We start from the raw sequence: 13,823 nt of genomic DNA, 5'->3' as shown, positions 1-13,823 counted from the left end.
TTATCTCTGTAGCCTGTCTCTTTGTTCCTGGTCCCTGTGTCTCCTGTGCACCTGTGCATCCGAGGAGAGTTTCGTTTTTCTCTAAAATCTTTTTGTTGTCTGCAATCTCGGGCCCTGTTAAAATCCTTTTTACGTTACACAGCATAGGGCATGTGTTCAGTCTGTACTCAGGATAATCCCTGAGAAAAGGTCATTGTCATAATTTATCACACACCCCTTTCAAATTAAATCTCCACCATTCCATACAATACAGGCTGGATCTTGCACAGACAGGTGTTGCAGCAGAGAGTGTGATGTACAGCACAAAATGGCCTAAAAATTATCGTTTAGTACGACATTTCTTGTGAAGATTTTATATTGTCAAAGAAAGCTTTTCTGCTTAACTTTAACCTTGTCCCTGGTAATTATTTTGTCCTGTTATTATCCGACTGACATCATTTGAGGCAAAGAACATTTTGACTTTGAACTTTAAAGTAGTAGTGAGCCTGTTTGTGGGATGTCTTTTGGTGATACAGAGATTGCAAACACTGCGACGCTTCTAAAGGTGCAAAACTGTTTTCAGCAAATACTTCACTATATCCCCCACTGTTTCCTTTGTGATTAGTTGTTTCTTCTTGTTCTTTTATTGCTTTACAGTACTTCTTTCTCATCTCTTTAATTAAGGTTTCATGGTAGTTTTTTCAGATTTGTTAATTTAATTACTTTGGAATAGGAGATTCATTCTGACTTAAGTGCTTATTATCTTTTCCTGTATTTGTTAGTGCATCTTTTTTCCTTTTCTAGTAATTTACTTACACTTGGATCCCTAATCCTCCACTGTCTTGATCTACATCCTGTCACCCTCTTTGGCACTCACTCTCTAGGTATTTTTGCCTTCTCTCAGATCGAGATTCCGACGTGCACTGTATCGCTTTTGTTGTTGAGCAACACTTAATGGAGCCATAAGGGAGATCTGCTTGCATATATTATGAAATGCAATATTATTCTTCAGATGGAGTAAGTGAGGTGGTTTAGCACTGTTACCTCTGTGTGGAGTTTGCATATTCTCCCTGTGCTTGTGTGGGTTTTCCCCAGGTACTCCAGTTTCCTACCACAGTCCAAAAATATGTATGTAACGTTGATTAGTGATGCTAAATTGTCCATAGGAGTGTGTGTGGTTGTCTGTCTCTATGTGGGCCTGTGATGGACTGGTGACCTGTCCAGAGTGTACCCCTGCCTTTCACCTGAAGAGAGCTGAGAGGTTCCAGCAGATCCCTGTGACCCTAAATAGGAATAAGCTGGTATAGATAACGGATGGAGTGAGTGAAAGAGATAGAGTGGGCAAACCAAACAGGGTTAACAGAAAATAAAGTATTGAGTCTACATAGGAAACATTAATTTTGTAAAACACATCCTTGTGTTTTCTAACTCAGTAGACATATTAACTTATTTATAGATATAGGCCCCAGTTTAACAAGCTATCACACTCAAAAGGGAAGTAGAACCATTCTGTTACTTTAAAACATGTAATGGGACAGTAAATTTTATCTCAACATGGCTCCAGGCCATGTGGTCTAGGTTCTGGCATTCACCTACATGTATTCAATTTGAAAGTCATTGTCTTTGCGTTGGTGTAAAAACAGGCCTATCTTTTTTATTTTATTTTATTTGGTGATATGGATGCAAATGTCACGTTGATCAAAGCTAGTGAAATGAAAAAGTGATAAAAACATAATGTGTTGCTCTTTAAAAAATTGACTTTTTTATAAATCATGTTACTAACACATAAATAAATATCTTCAAGCTTTGGAAACATGCTTTGTTCCTATTTTTGTGCTGATACATCTCATAAAAAATGGCACGTGTTTCATAGAATGACTCTTTTAGCAGCAAAGCTGTGTTTTATTAGGTAAAGATTATACATAGGTTGCTATAGTATAAGTACACAAACATAAAAATACACCCATGTTTTTGAACTAACAGTCCAAAGTATAAAAATAGCACAGAATCTTTTTTTAAATGTTTGCATTTTAGATAAAAAAAGAAACAAATTACTGAAAATGATCATAAGAAAAGTAAAAAGTATGACCTCTGTCAGATATCACTCACACTTTAGCCTACAAATACACTCAAAATGGTTTCCATCTAAATAAGAGAAGATATCAAAAAACTATTGATTAATATGCTCTATATTATGCTATAATATTGCAAATTTTAAGCAAGCTTTGTATCATGTTAATATATACTGTGTTCTCAATACAAAAAGGCTTAAAAGAGCATATATAAAAAGATAAGCAAAATAATTTTTTACTGTTTTCAAACAAAATATTCATTGGGTTCAGCAGTTTTAATGAAGTATGTAAACAATTTTCAATTTTTTAAAAATACTTTTTTAAAAAGTTCCCTGGTGATATTGATACCTTTGGAGCACCATAGAAAAGTCTTGCATTTCTTTAATGCACTTGACATTTAAAGAGAAAAAAAGCTCTTTATGAAGTTTTCTGCACTTTGTGTTAAAAAAAATATTCAAGGTGAGTTAAAACAGTTGTAAACCGTTCTATCAATACAGTACACAAAACGTTATGTAAAAACAATTCCAGTGATATAATACAAGCTGTATATACAGGGCATATGGGTCGAGAAAGCCACAGTATATATGTTCACTGATAGCAGAATGAGTGAATGATACACAGTCTGAGGTAATGCCCATTTAGTTTGATTTGGTGACAGCCAACAGAATTAAAAATCTTCCAGTTATCAAAACAGTAAAAGATATTTCAAAAAACTATGCTAAGTTTTTTATGAGCTTGGTGCACTGGTCATGGCAAAAGAATTGGTATCATGTAACAATGTCCAAGTAAGCTTTGTGTGGTAAACATTCAAATCCTCAGGCATGCAGTATGACATGTAATTTCAGGCAAAAAAACAAACTATCCACTTCGTTAACAATTCTGAAATGGAACAGAAAATATTTTAGGACCATTAAAGAAATATACATTATTGTAAAAACATGCTGTTTGAAATCTCAAAGAGAAGCAGTTGTTTTATTGTAGGCCACGTGCTACGCTTTTGTGTCATTTTAGATGATTCACTATTACTATCAAACAGCGCCACTGAGATGATTTTTATTGCAGTCCTGGTCTGGTCTGGTTGGAAACAACATCAAACAAAAAGTAGTCAGTGCTAGTTTGAAAATATATTTCACCACACTAGTGTTCTCCACTGTTTTTTCTATATTGAAACGTGTGTCAAATCATATATTCCAGTAGTGACACCTCTTGCATTCAAAAGAACTTTTTTTTAGTCCACATGTGTAGACTGGCATCCTCCTATTGCAGTAAACTACAAGAATTTATCTTTAAGATAACAGTTAAAACATCTACAGTAGGATAAATGTCATCACTCTAATTTCTCAGCAGTCTGGAATAGTTGGCAAAACACAGAAACCCAATCTCTGCATCTCTGTTTTTGCATTGACTTGTTTCAAGTATTTGTATGTTGCTATCAGGAAGACGTTGCTGTGACATTATAACTGTGTAATGCAAAGTTTCACACTATCCAAAAAGATGCTTATATAATCTTCAAATTTTTAATTTTTTTATCTCTTTTTTAACGAAACTACTTTACTCATATGAACGTATCTCAAAGCAGAAGAAACAGAAACAAAGCAAAAAAAATTTTTTTTACAGCACCAAAAAACCTCTTGATAAAAAACAAACCAAAACAAATTAAATATTGCCTTGTTTCCAGGTTAGGTCCACTATCTTCCAGTGCTCAGTGTATTTTTCAGCCAAGCATTTGTTTAATAGGTCTCAAATATGAGACTAAGAGATGCTCAACTATTAGTATCCTGTTCAACTGGAGATTTTTTTTTCTTAGAATTTGGACAGAAAGCCACAGTATCATTTCTTGGCATTTTAATACAAGCATCACACTACTACCCTGAGGCTAATGAAATAAAGGTAGCCCAAGAAAGGGGAGTAGGACTCCAACTGTCCGTCACAAATTTGGTTCAAGTGAGCTTAAAAGTGTTTTCCTGTATCAGCAACCTGCCTGTCAATTCTTTTAGTCAGCACCAAAATGCAGAGATGAGTGACCTCTGAAATGTTCTGCACTAACTTATACTGCACTAACAGTTTGATCCAGAGGCACATAAAAAGTTATACCATTTATGGTGTGTTGTTTTCTACAACTGTTAAGTGTTGTCAACTTAAAAACAATGCCTTCTAAGGCCAAATCCTATTAAACCATTGTACAGTCCTGTTGTTCATGGACAAAAAAAGAAGTGAGTGTCATCCTCTTTCCCTTTTAATTCAGCAGAACCTCCATAGAGGCGAAGCACCCTACTGGCCTCCACTACAGAGGATATAATCAGTGATATAGACTAGCTGCCCATCCACAAATCAGATGCCTTACTTGACGATCCTTCTATTTCAGACACTATTTGCAGTGATAAACCACAGCTGAGATGCTCACCTATGCTATATTTGTATATCTTTGCTTTAGTGTGCCTTAATTGTGTTTAAGGCTGCAGTGCATTGTCACCAAAATCCAGAAATGTCTGGACCCAACAACTTTCACTATTTCCCAACAACACCAGTGTTTATAGTGAAATTAGTCTTTTGCCTGCCAAAATGGCTGAGGGAATGGATAATATGTTGCATCTGTTTGTTGGTCATGGGTGGTTTCTATTCACATGCGAAGTAGTCTTTCAGTGGTGCAAACAGATGCCTAATGACAGGGACACTCCAGGAGCGGCCCAGGAGTTTCTGTCTGGCTCCGCGTCCCATGTTGGACACATCTGTGTAGTGGACAGGGAAACCGAAGATCCTACAGGTTGAAAAAAAAACAATGTTAAAGCAGTATGAATACTAAAGATTTTGATGTAAATATCACTTGTTTCAGTGAGATTTGATCAAGATTTGATCTAGAAAAGCTGAATGACCCTTTGCTCTTTGTCAGTAATGAATATGAAGCGTCTTTTTCTCATAATACATGCGTGTGTGTGTGTGTGTTTCCTGCTAACCTTTCCAGCTCAGTGCACCACAGTATGTCCTCCTTCCCATTCATCAAGACAGGGAAATGCTGGTCTTTCCCCTGTTTGATTGAGTTTGAGCGAGTAGTGATGGTACGCACCTTCCCAAACTATGAGACAAACAAACAATACGCTGTCAAATAAATACAACCAGGAAGCCATTTTGCAATTAACTTCAAAGTGTGTAAGTGTGTGTGTGTGGGATTTTTCATGATTTCCATTGAATTCCATTTTATTTGGCACTTTATATAAAAACCCAACAAGTCCCTTATGAGCAAGCAACAGTGGAGAGAAGAAGCTCTCTTTAACAGAAGAAACCTCCAGCAGAATCAGGCTCAGTTTGGGTGGCCATCTGCCCTGACTAGTTGGGGTGAGTAGATAGAGGACAGAAAAGAACAGCAATTCGACACTGAATTATTCTGTATTCTGTAGCAATCTAACCTTTGCAACTCTGCCGTGCTCCAGACAGTCCTGTAGCTCCAGCTTGTCCATACCAGAGGCACACAGAGGCCTGAAACAGACAACATAAAGACATTTACTCCTATAGCCTGTTTGTATCTGGTGAAATATGTACTTATGAAATTGGCATTTAAAAAGTTAAAATCCTGAATTTTTTTAACATTTAGAAGTTTTGATCAGAACTGAAGTTGATTAACAGATTTATGCAAAAAAAAGTTGAAAAAATATTTATCTGATATATTTTTACTGCATTTTATTTTAGTGGATGTTTTCATTCCAAACATAATGAAAGGGCAATGAATTTGCCCACAGTGTATTACTGACCTATAGAAAATTTCTAAATCATATTTCCAAATTTTATGTCAAATTAAGGTTTGTCACCAAAAATTATTCTATTTGCTGAAATACAGTGACAGTTATGGCCAAATTAAGTGAAAAATGACACGTGAAAAAAATGAAACATCCCCAACAGTACATGAGGCTTAATACCCAAATATGTTTCTGAATTGTTGTGTTTACCTGTTCATGCCTGGCAGGTTTCCCCAGAAATATCGGGCACGGTGAGCAGCAGAGACCTCAATAGCATCAATCATCACAGGGTTACACTACAGAAAAACAAAGACACCCAAGTGATTAGTCATAAACTCATGGCACCCATAAATACAAGGCACTTGATTTTCAGGCACTTTCCTGTCTTTTGTTCCTATCATTCTCGCAGGAAACCAAAGCCCCACCAGCTGATCAAGTTAAGTTAAGTTATTTACCCTTATTAGTACCACAATGGGGAAATTGCACTACCCACTCTTTCACAATTTTTAATTTAAATTTAATTTCAATTGTCAAATAGTATAAATGCTTGAAGGCGATGGGTCTAAAATTAGGCTGCAAGTTGACTACATGATTTCGTATACATGAAAAATAGAAAGATTAACTTTTTATTCATGGAAGGCTCTGGTCCTAGTTTTGATATAGCTGTTTATGCTCTAAACACCAGGTAACTGACCTCCAGGAATCGTGAGATGTCCCTTTTGTCGTTAACGCCCATGGCGACCACATTCTCAAACATCCAGAAAAATGGCCGGTCCTCTCCCTCTTTGGGCTTTGCCTCACTCAGTAGGCGATAAAACTCAAAGAACAACCTTCCTGTTCCTTCTAAAGCAAAAAAACAAACAAAAAAAAAACATATGTCCATGAAAACACCACCAACCTGTGCCAGTGCTTCAGTACAAATATCTCTAATGGGGTTTAAGAATATGACCACGTGACAGTGATCAATCCAGATATAGTTTATATATAGATATATAGATAGAGCTTGAAATAACTTCCCATATTGAATTGCATTTTAGCTTGACATGCCCACTAAAAGTATCTACCTAAATTGATAATAATGAGTAATAGGAGTGCCGAATGATCCTAGGAGCTATGTTGTCCCGGGCTATATGCCCCTGGCAGGGTCTCCCAAGAAAAACAGGTCCTAGGTGACGGACCAGACCAAGAGCGGTTCACAGACCCCATATGAAGAAAGCAACAAGGGCCGTGACGTTGTCCGGTATGGCCTGACCCTGGAGCCAGGCCTGGGGTTGGGGCCTGTTGGCGAGCGCCTAGTGGCTGGCTCTTCCCCCATGGGGCAAAGCTCGAAAGAGTGACGTGGGGCCACCCTTCTGTGGACCCACCACCCACACGAGGACCCATAAGGGGCCGGTGCTCTGTGGATCGAGCAGTGGTCGAGGGCGGGGACCTCGACGACCCAATCCCTGGACGCTGAAACTGGCTCTAGGGACATGGAATGTCACCTCACTGGAGGGGAAGGAGCCTGAGCTTGTGCGGGAGGTCAAGCGATACTGACTAGAGATAGTTGGGCTCGCCTCCATGCACAGCCTGGGCTCTGGAATCCAACTCCTTGAGAGGGGCTGGACTCTCTTCTACTCTGGAGTTGCTCGCGGTGAGAGGCGGCGAGCTGGTGTGGGCTTGCTCATAGCTCCCCAGCTCAGCTCAGTTTTCCCCGCGGAATGAAAGGGTCGTTTCCCTTTCCCTGCACCTTTGGGTCAGGAACAGGTCTCTCACTGTTGTCTCGGCCTATGGGCTGAACACCAGTGTAGAGTACCCGGCCTTTTTGGAGTCTCTTGGGGGGGTGCTGAAAGGTGCTTCTACTGGGGACTCCATTATTCTGTTGGGGGACTTCAATGCTCACGTGGGCAGCGACAGTGAAACCTGGAGGGGTGTGACTGGGAGGAACGGCCTCCCCGATCTGAACCCGAGTGGTGTTCTGTTGTTGGACTTCTGTGCTAGTCACAGTTTGTCCATTACGAACACCATGTTCAAGCATAAGGTGTCCATCAGTGCACATGGCACCAGGACACCCTAGGCCGAAGTTCGATGAGTGACTTTGTAGTCGTGTCATCCAACCTTCGGCCGTATGTCTTGGACACTCGGGTGAAGAGACGGGCATAGCCGTCAACTGATCACCACCTGGTGGTGAGTTGGATCCACTGGTGGAGGAGGAAGCGGGACAGACTTGGCAGGCCCAAACGTATGGTGAGGGTCCGTTTGGAACGTTTGAATCCTCTGTCAGAGGGGTCGGCAATCCCCGAACCCGGTGGTGGATACCAGATGTAAGGGATGCCATCAAGCTGAAGAAGGAGTCCTACCGAGTTTGGTTGGCTTTTGGGACTCCCGAGGCAGCTGATGGGTACTGCTGGGCCAAGCATGCTGCAGCCCAGGCAGTGACTGCGGCAAAAACTCGGGTATGGGAGTAGTTCGGTGAGGCCATGGAGAAGGACTACCAGTCAGCCCTGATTCTGGCAAACCGTTCAGCGCCTCATGCGGGGGAAGCAGCGCTCTGCCAACACTGTTTACAGTGGAGGTGGGGAGCTGCTGACCTCGACTGGGGATATTGTCGGACAGTGGAAGGAATACTTCGAGGATCTCCTTAAACCCGCCAACACGTCTTCCATAAAGGAGGCAGGGGATGGCTGATGGGGATTCAGAGGTTGATCCATCCATCACTCAAGCCGAGGTCACTGAGGTAGTTCGGCAGGTCCCCGGTGGCAAAGCACCAGGGGTGGATGAGATCCGCCCCGAGTACCTCAAGTCTCTGGATGTTGTTGGGTTGTCATGGCTGACACGCCTGTGCAACATTGCATGGTGTTCGGGGACAGTACCCCTGGATTGGCAGACCGGGGTGGTGGTCCCTCTTTTCAAGAAAAGGAACTGGAGGATATGTTCCAACTACAGAGGGATCACACTCCTCAGCCCCCTGGGAAGGTCTATGCCAGGGTGCTGGAGAGGAGGATCCAGCCGGGGGTTGAACCTTGGATCCAGGAGGAACAATGCGGTTTCCATCCCAGTCATGGAACACTGGACCACCTCTATACCCTCTCGAGGGTGCTCGAGGGCTCATGGGAGTTTGCCCGACCAGCTCACATGTGCTTTGTGGACTTGGAGAAGGCATTCGACCGGGTCCCTCACGACATCCTGTGGGAGGTGCTCCAGGAGTATGGGGTCCGGGGCCATTTGCTAAGGGCTATCCGGTCTCTGTACAAACGGAGCAGGAGCAGGTTCGCATTGCCAGCAGTAAGTCAGACCTGTTCCCAGTGCACGTTGGACTCTGGCAGGGCTGCCCTTTGTCACTGTTCATTATTTTTATGGACAGAATTTCTAGGCGCAGCCAGGGGCCGGAGGGAGTCCAGTTCATGGACCACAGGATTTCATCTCTGCTTTGTGCAGATGATGTTATCCTGTTGGCCCCATCGAGCCAGGACCTCGGTTTGCAACCGAGTGTGAAGCGGCTAGAATGAGAATCAGCACCTCCAAGTCCGATGCCATGGTACTCAACCGGAAAAAGGTGGCTTGCCATCTCCACGCCAGGGGAGAGATCCTGCCTCAGGTGGAGTATCTTGGGGTCTTGTTCACAAGTGAGGGAAGGATGGAACGTGAGATTGAGAGACGGATTGGCCGGGCGCACCCTTAGAGATAGGGTGAGGAGCTCGGTCACCCGGTAGGAGCTCGGAATAGAGCCGCTGCTCCTCCACATCGAGAGGAGTCAGCTGAGGTGGCTCAGGCATTTGTTGCGGATGCCTCCTGGGCGCCTCCCTGGGGAGGTGTTCTGGGCATGTCCCACTGGGAGGAGGCCCCGGGGAAGACCCAGGACATGCTGGAGGGACTATGTCTCCCGGCTGGCCTGGGAACGCCACGGTGTCCCCCCGGAAGAGCTGGAGGAAGTGTCCAGGGAAAAGGAAGTCTGGGTATCCCTGCTTAGGCTACTGCCCCCGCGGCCCGGCCCCGGAAGAAGATGGATGGATGGATGGATGGATGGATGGATGATTACAGTTTCGAAGAGACATTAATGAAAGATTAAACCATCACACCCAAGTAGGGTTTAACCACCAAACCACCACAAGGTTAAATTAGTGCTATCAAATGAAGCCAACATTAAAACCAAGGTCCCCTAGAACCACGTAGCCTGTTTTAGTAATTTACTAAAACATCATTGAAATAAGCCAAATAAAACATCTTTAATTTCACCATTTGAATGATGACAGAATAAAAAATAACACAATTCATTTCCACTGGCCGATATTTACCATAGAGGCCTTTTCTTGCAGGGTTGACAATGGAGAGGTCATTGCAGGGGCTTCCTCCAATCACCAGATCAAATGGGCCCCATTCCTGAATCTGACAGAGACAACAGGACCATCTGGTATTAATTTGCAGCTACTGTATGAAAACAACCATATTGGGAACGGTAAATTCATTCCGTTTTATGTGATTTCTGACACCAGACATCTGACATCAGATTTAATGACAAAATTAATAATGTAGAGAGTATAAGATATAAAAACAACAGAGAAGGTAGATTCCCAGTTGAGTTAAGATGATTTGAAGGTTAACAGTAAGGTTCAGTTACAAGTAGGGCTGTGCAATTAATCAAATTTTGATTTTGATTTTGGGTCTCAACAATCACAGAAACTGTGTAATCTAGAAAAAATGATTGTTCCGTTTTTCAGGTTATTTTGGCCTGCGTTCTTAATGATGTGCATGCACTTTTTGCCTTAACTCTCTCAGCCTATACAGCCGGCGAAACAAGTCGCGTATGTGGAACCTGGTGGCATTTAAAAATTAGCGTGAGTGAAGATGGCGGAAAGAAAACAGCCACAGAAGTCTTCGGTGAACAAAAGAGGTAGAAGCGATTCTGTTGTTTGGGAACATTTTGTTTTTGAAGAAGCAGACTGAAATGTGTAAGATTTTATTGCAAATTTGATTGCAAATTTTCTGCAAATTTGATTTGATAGCTGTGCCGGCTATTTATACGTTTGAATATGTTTTATATTATTTGTTTTAAGGAGAAATCATTATTTTGTTCAATAAATGTTTGTTCAACATATTTCCAAAGTCAATCGTGTAATATAATCGTGATTTCAATAATGGCCAAAATAATCATGATTCTGATTTTTTTCCATAATCGAGCAGCCCTGGTTACAAGCAATAATTTCATTTCATTATAGAAAAATCTGTAAATTATTTACCTAACTAAATAATTCTTGTTGCAACAGTGTCATCATAGCTTTGCAAAACCAAAACTGAGACTTAAAATTGCTTGTTTTGTCTGCAAAACACCGAAAGAAATCCAAGTTTTATAACCATCATTATAGAAAGCTAAGAGTAAAAGCAATAATTCAGATTTAAGAAGTTCAATATACAATAGAGACTTTCAAGGAAAATTTCACTCTGATCATCCAATTTCAATTCAATTAAATTCAATTAATTTAAATAGCACCAAATCACAAAATCATCTCAAGCCACTTTACAAATCCCTTATGATCAATTAATCCATTCATTTAACCAGCAGTATCCAGCAGACAACTAATTTAACCCACCATCTAAACATTTGCTCCACCCTTTGGCCTCTTTTGTCCCCTTTTAGTGGCATCTAATAGTGAGATTGCAAAAATGCAACCTACTGAGCACCACTCATCCTTGTCACACACACACACGCAAACCATGTCACTGAGTTAAGCTGCTGTTAAGATTATTTCTGTCCACTGTTCATTGATGTTAGCAACTCATTTGTATAATGTTGTGTTATAGGGTAAAAATCTTCGATATGTGCACCTGTGTAATTGTTTGGCCTGAATCTCACTGTTGGCTTTAAAATGTGCTTTTGACGGGAATTCAGCCTTTTCCCCTTGTATCGTGTTTTGTTTTTGCTTGACATGGTACGATCCTGATGTGTGATGTGCTACCTGTGTGTCCCTAAGTTTAAAGAGATTCTGTAATTTAAGTCTATTTTTGGTTTAACCCCCAGGGGTTGGCGAGATGACTTTCACATCATTTTGAAGCAAACAGTTTACACTACAAGATGCTTTTCTCAAAAGTCTTGTGAACCAATGTTCTGTGTGTGTTTTATGGTCTTATTTCAGTGACTTAAAAATTGTAGTTTTTCACTAACCATGCATAAACACTGTTTTCTCAAAAATTTTCATCTCTCTCACTCTCACCTTGCCTCAGTTCCCACTTGGACTAACTTGTAACATTAATACTATGTTGTTTCATTTAGTCAAATATCTTGTAAAATATAGTGTTTTAGGCATGCAATAGGACACCATTGTTGACTGAAATTTAAGAAAATAGAAACATTTCAATTTTTTCTTACATTTTTCTTGGTGATGTTCCTGACATCGTGGACGTACTGGATCTTTCCTTCATGTCGGACAACACCCACTGAGATGGAATCCTCACAGACTTCTGATGCCACGTACTGGTCCACCTTAAAACCCAGGTCTCTTAGAACCAGGTAGCCTGGGAACAGATACACAAATGCATTTTAAAGGACTGAAACAAGAGATGGTTGTCAAGATATCAGACAACTGCATTCATTCAGTCTGTCATTTTCTCGTACACACACACACACACACACACACACACACACTCATCCTCACCAGTGGCAATGCCATCAAACAAGGAGAGGACTCTGATTGGCCGTCTCTGCTCTGCAGGAACTGCTGGATAAATCTTTGGTTTCTCCTGGAATATAAAAATACATTGCAGAGGAATTATGACAAATCATATTTAGACATCCTGTCTAACAGGAAATGATAAAACAAAAAGGATGCTTTTGTCCTTTAGTGAAGAAAAAAAAAAACTTTAAGTTGTCATTAATCAGAGAAAAGTTTAAAATCAATATTCGTGCTAAGTAGCTGTCAAAATCTAAGGAGTCAAAAAATGATACTATTTCTGTTTCTAACATCTCGGTTTACTCACAAATGCCATCACACATTTGCCTTTATCTTGTATAAAACATCTCATATAAAACATCTCATAAAAACACCTCACAAAGTGACTCACAAACTCCTGTCCGTTGTCGTTGGCAAAGAACTCCTGCAGCTTGAGACTCCAGTCATGCCGACGTTTGAGGATGCCATACTGCAGAATAGGCTGGCACATGTAGCATCGCCATGGGTCCAGATATCGAGCGCTGTTAGATGCGCCGGGATTGACCAGGATGTCCAGACAGTCCACACAGAAACACCTGCAGAAGGAGGAAAGAAAGGAAAGAGTACAACACATGTACACATCAGCAGACTTGTTAATATATTGTATCTACTGTTTCTGTTCATGTGTGTGAGTGTCTGACCTGCAGCAATTAGCATTCCCACAGAGCAGAACCTCTCGACCTCCACAGCAAACAGTGCAATAAGACTGGTAACCATCGTCATCATACATGTAGGACATCTCCAGATAGACATCCTAAAGACACAGCATCTGCCTTTAGTGAAATCCTTTAGCAAAACAAAAACACCATGTACATCCCATACAGTGCTGTGGCTGAGATGTAACATCACACTGCTTTGAAATACCATCAAGGTCTTAAGGTCTTAGGTCTCAAGGTCTTAACTCACACTTTAAAAAAAAACAAAAAACATGATGTCTCCATCATGCTTACAACATGATGAAGAATGTGGAAGCTGCCCAATTTCCTGTCAATGAAATTTTTACTGCAAATGTAGTTATTGTGTGTGGATTGTCATTCAAACTATAATTTTCTTTCATGTAACAACAAATGACTTTTTAAATATATTGATTTGTATGGAGTTTAACCAACATGGGCCAACTCATAACTCTTCAGACCATGTCATATCACTATAGGCATCTCATCTGATGTTGACCTGTATATATACCACATATCAGTGGTAATAGAGCCACAGCTACACTCTCGTCCAGAGACAGTCTTGTAGATAGAGTTAATAACAGGTTGGCTACAGCCTTGGATGCACCTGCTTCAGTAAAGGTTGCAAAAACTTCTCGTAAGAGGAGCATGCCATGAAGAATTGTGACATTGTCCAACGGCAGA

At 41.0% G+C, this 13,823-nt stretch overlaps 1 protein-coding gene across 4 annotated transcripts in view; it reads right to left on the bottom strand.

Moving 5' to 3' along the window:
* Positions 1–1,860: 1,860 nt before the first annotated feature.
* Positions 1,861–13,823, bottom strand: part of dnmt3bb.1 (DNA (cytosine-5-)-methyltransferase 3 beta, duplicate b.1) — a 42,724-nt gene continuing 30,761 nt past the window's right edge. For all 4 annotated transcript variants that reach the window (XM_026332413.1, XM_026332415.1, XM_026332414.1 and 1 more), the window contains 10 exons: positions 13,107–13,219; positions 12,818–13,001; positions 12,412–12,496; positions 12,126–12,271; positions 10,057–10,147; positions 6,477–6,625; positions 5,993–6,078; positions 5,456–5,525; positions 5,006–5,124; positions 1,861–4,809 (listed from right to left, as the gene is read on the bottom strand). In XM_026332413.1, coding sequence (XP_026188198.1) covers positions 4,668–4,809; positions 5,006–5,124; positions 5,456–5,525; positions 5,993–6,078; positions 6,477–6,625; positions 10,057–10,147; positions 12,126–12,271; positions 12,412–12,496; positions 12,818–13,001; positions 13,107–13,219 — 1,185 coding nt within the window. In that variant the 3' untranslated portion in view covers positions 1,861–4,667. The remainder of the gene's footprint in view (positions 4,810–5,005; positions 5,125–5,455; positions 5,526–5,992; positions 6,079–6,476; positions 6,626–10,056; positions 10,148–12,125; positions 12,272–12,411; positions 12,497–12,817; positions 13,002–13,106; positions 13,220–13,823) is intronic.

Source organism: Mastacembelus armatus, chromosome 7 (assembly GCF_900324485.2).
Source record: "Mastacembelus armatus chromosome 7, fMasArm1.2, whole genome shotgun sequence".
Taxonomy (NCBI): domain Eukaryota; kingdom Metazoa; phylum Chordata; class Actinopteri; order Synbranchiformes; family Mastacembelidae; genus Mastacembelus; species Mastacembelus armatus.
This window is presented reverse-complemented; position numbering and strand designations above follow the sequence as displayed.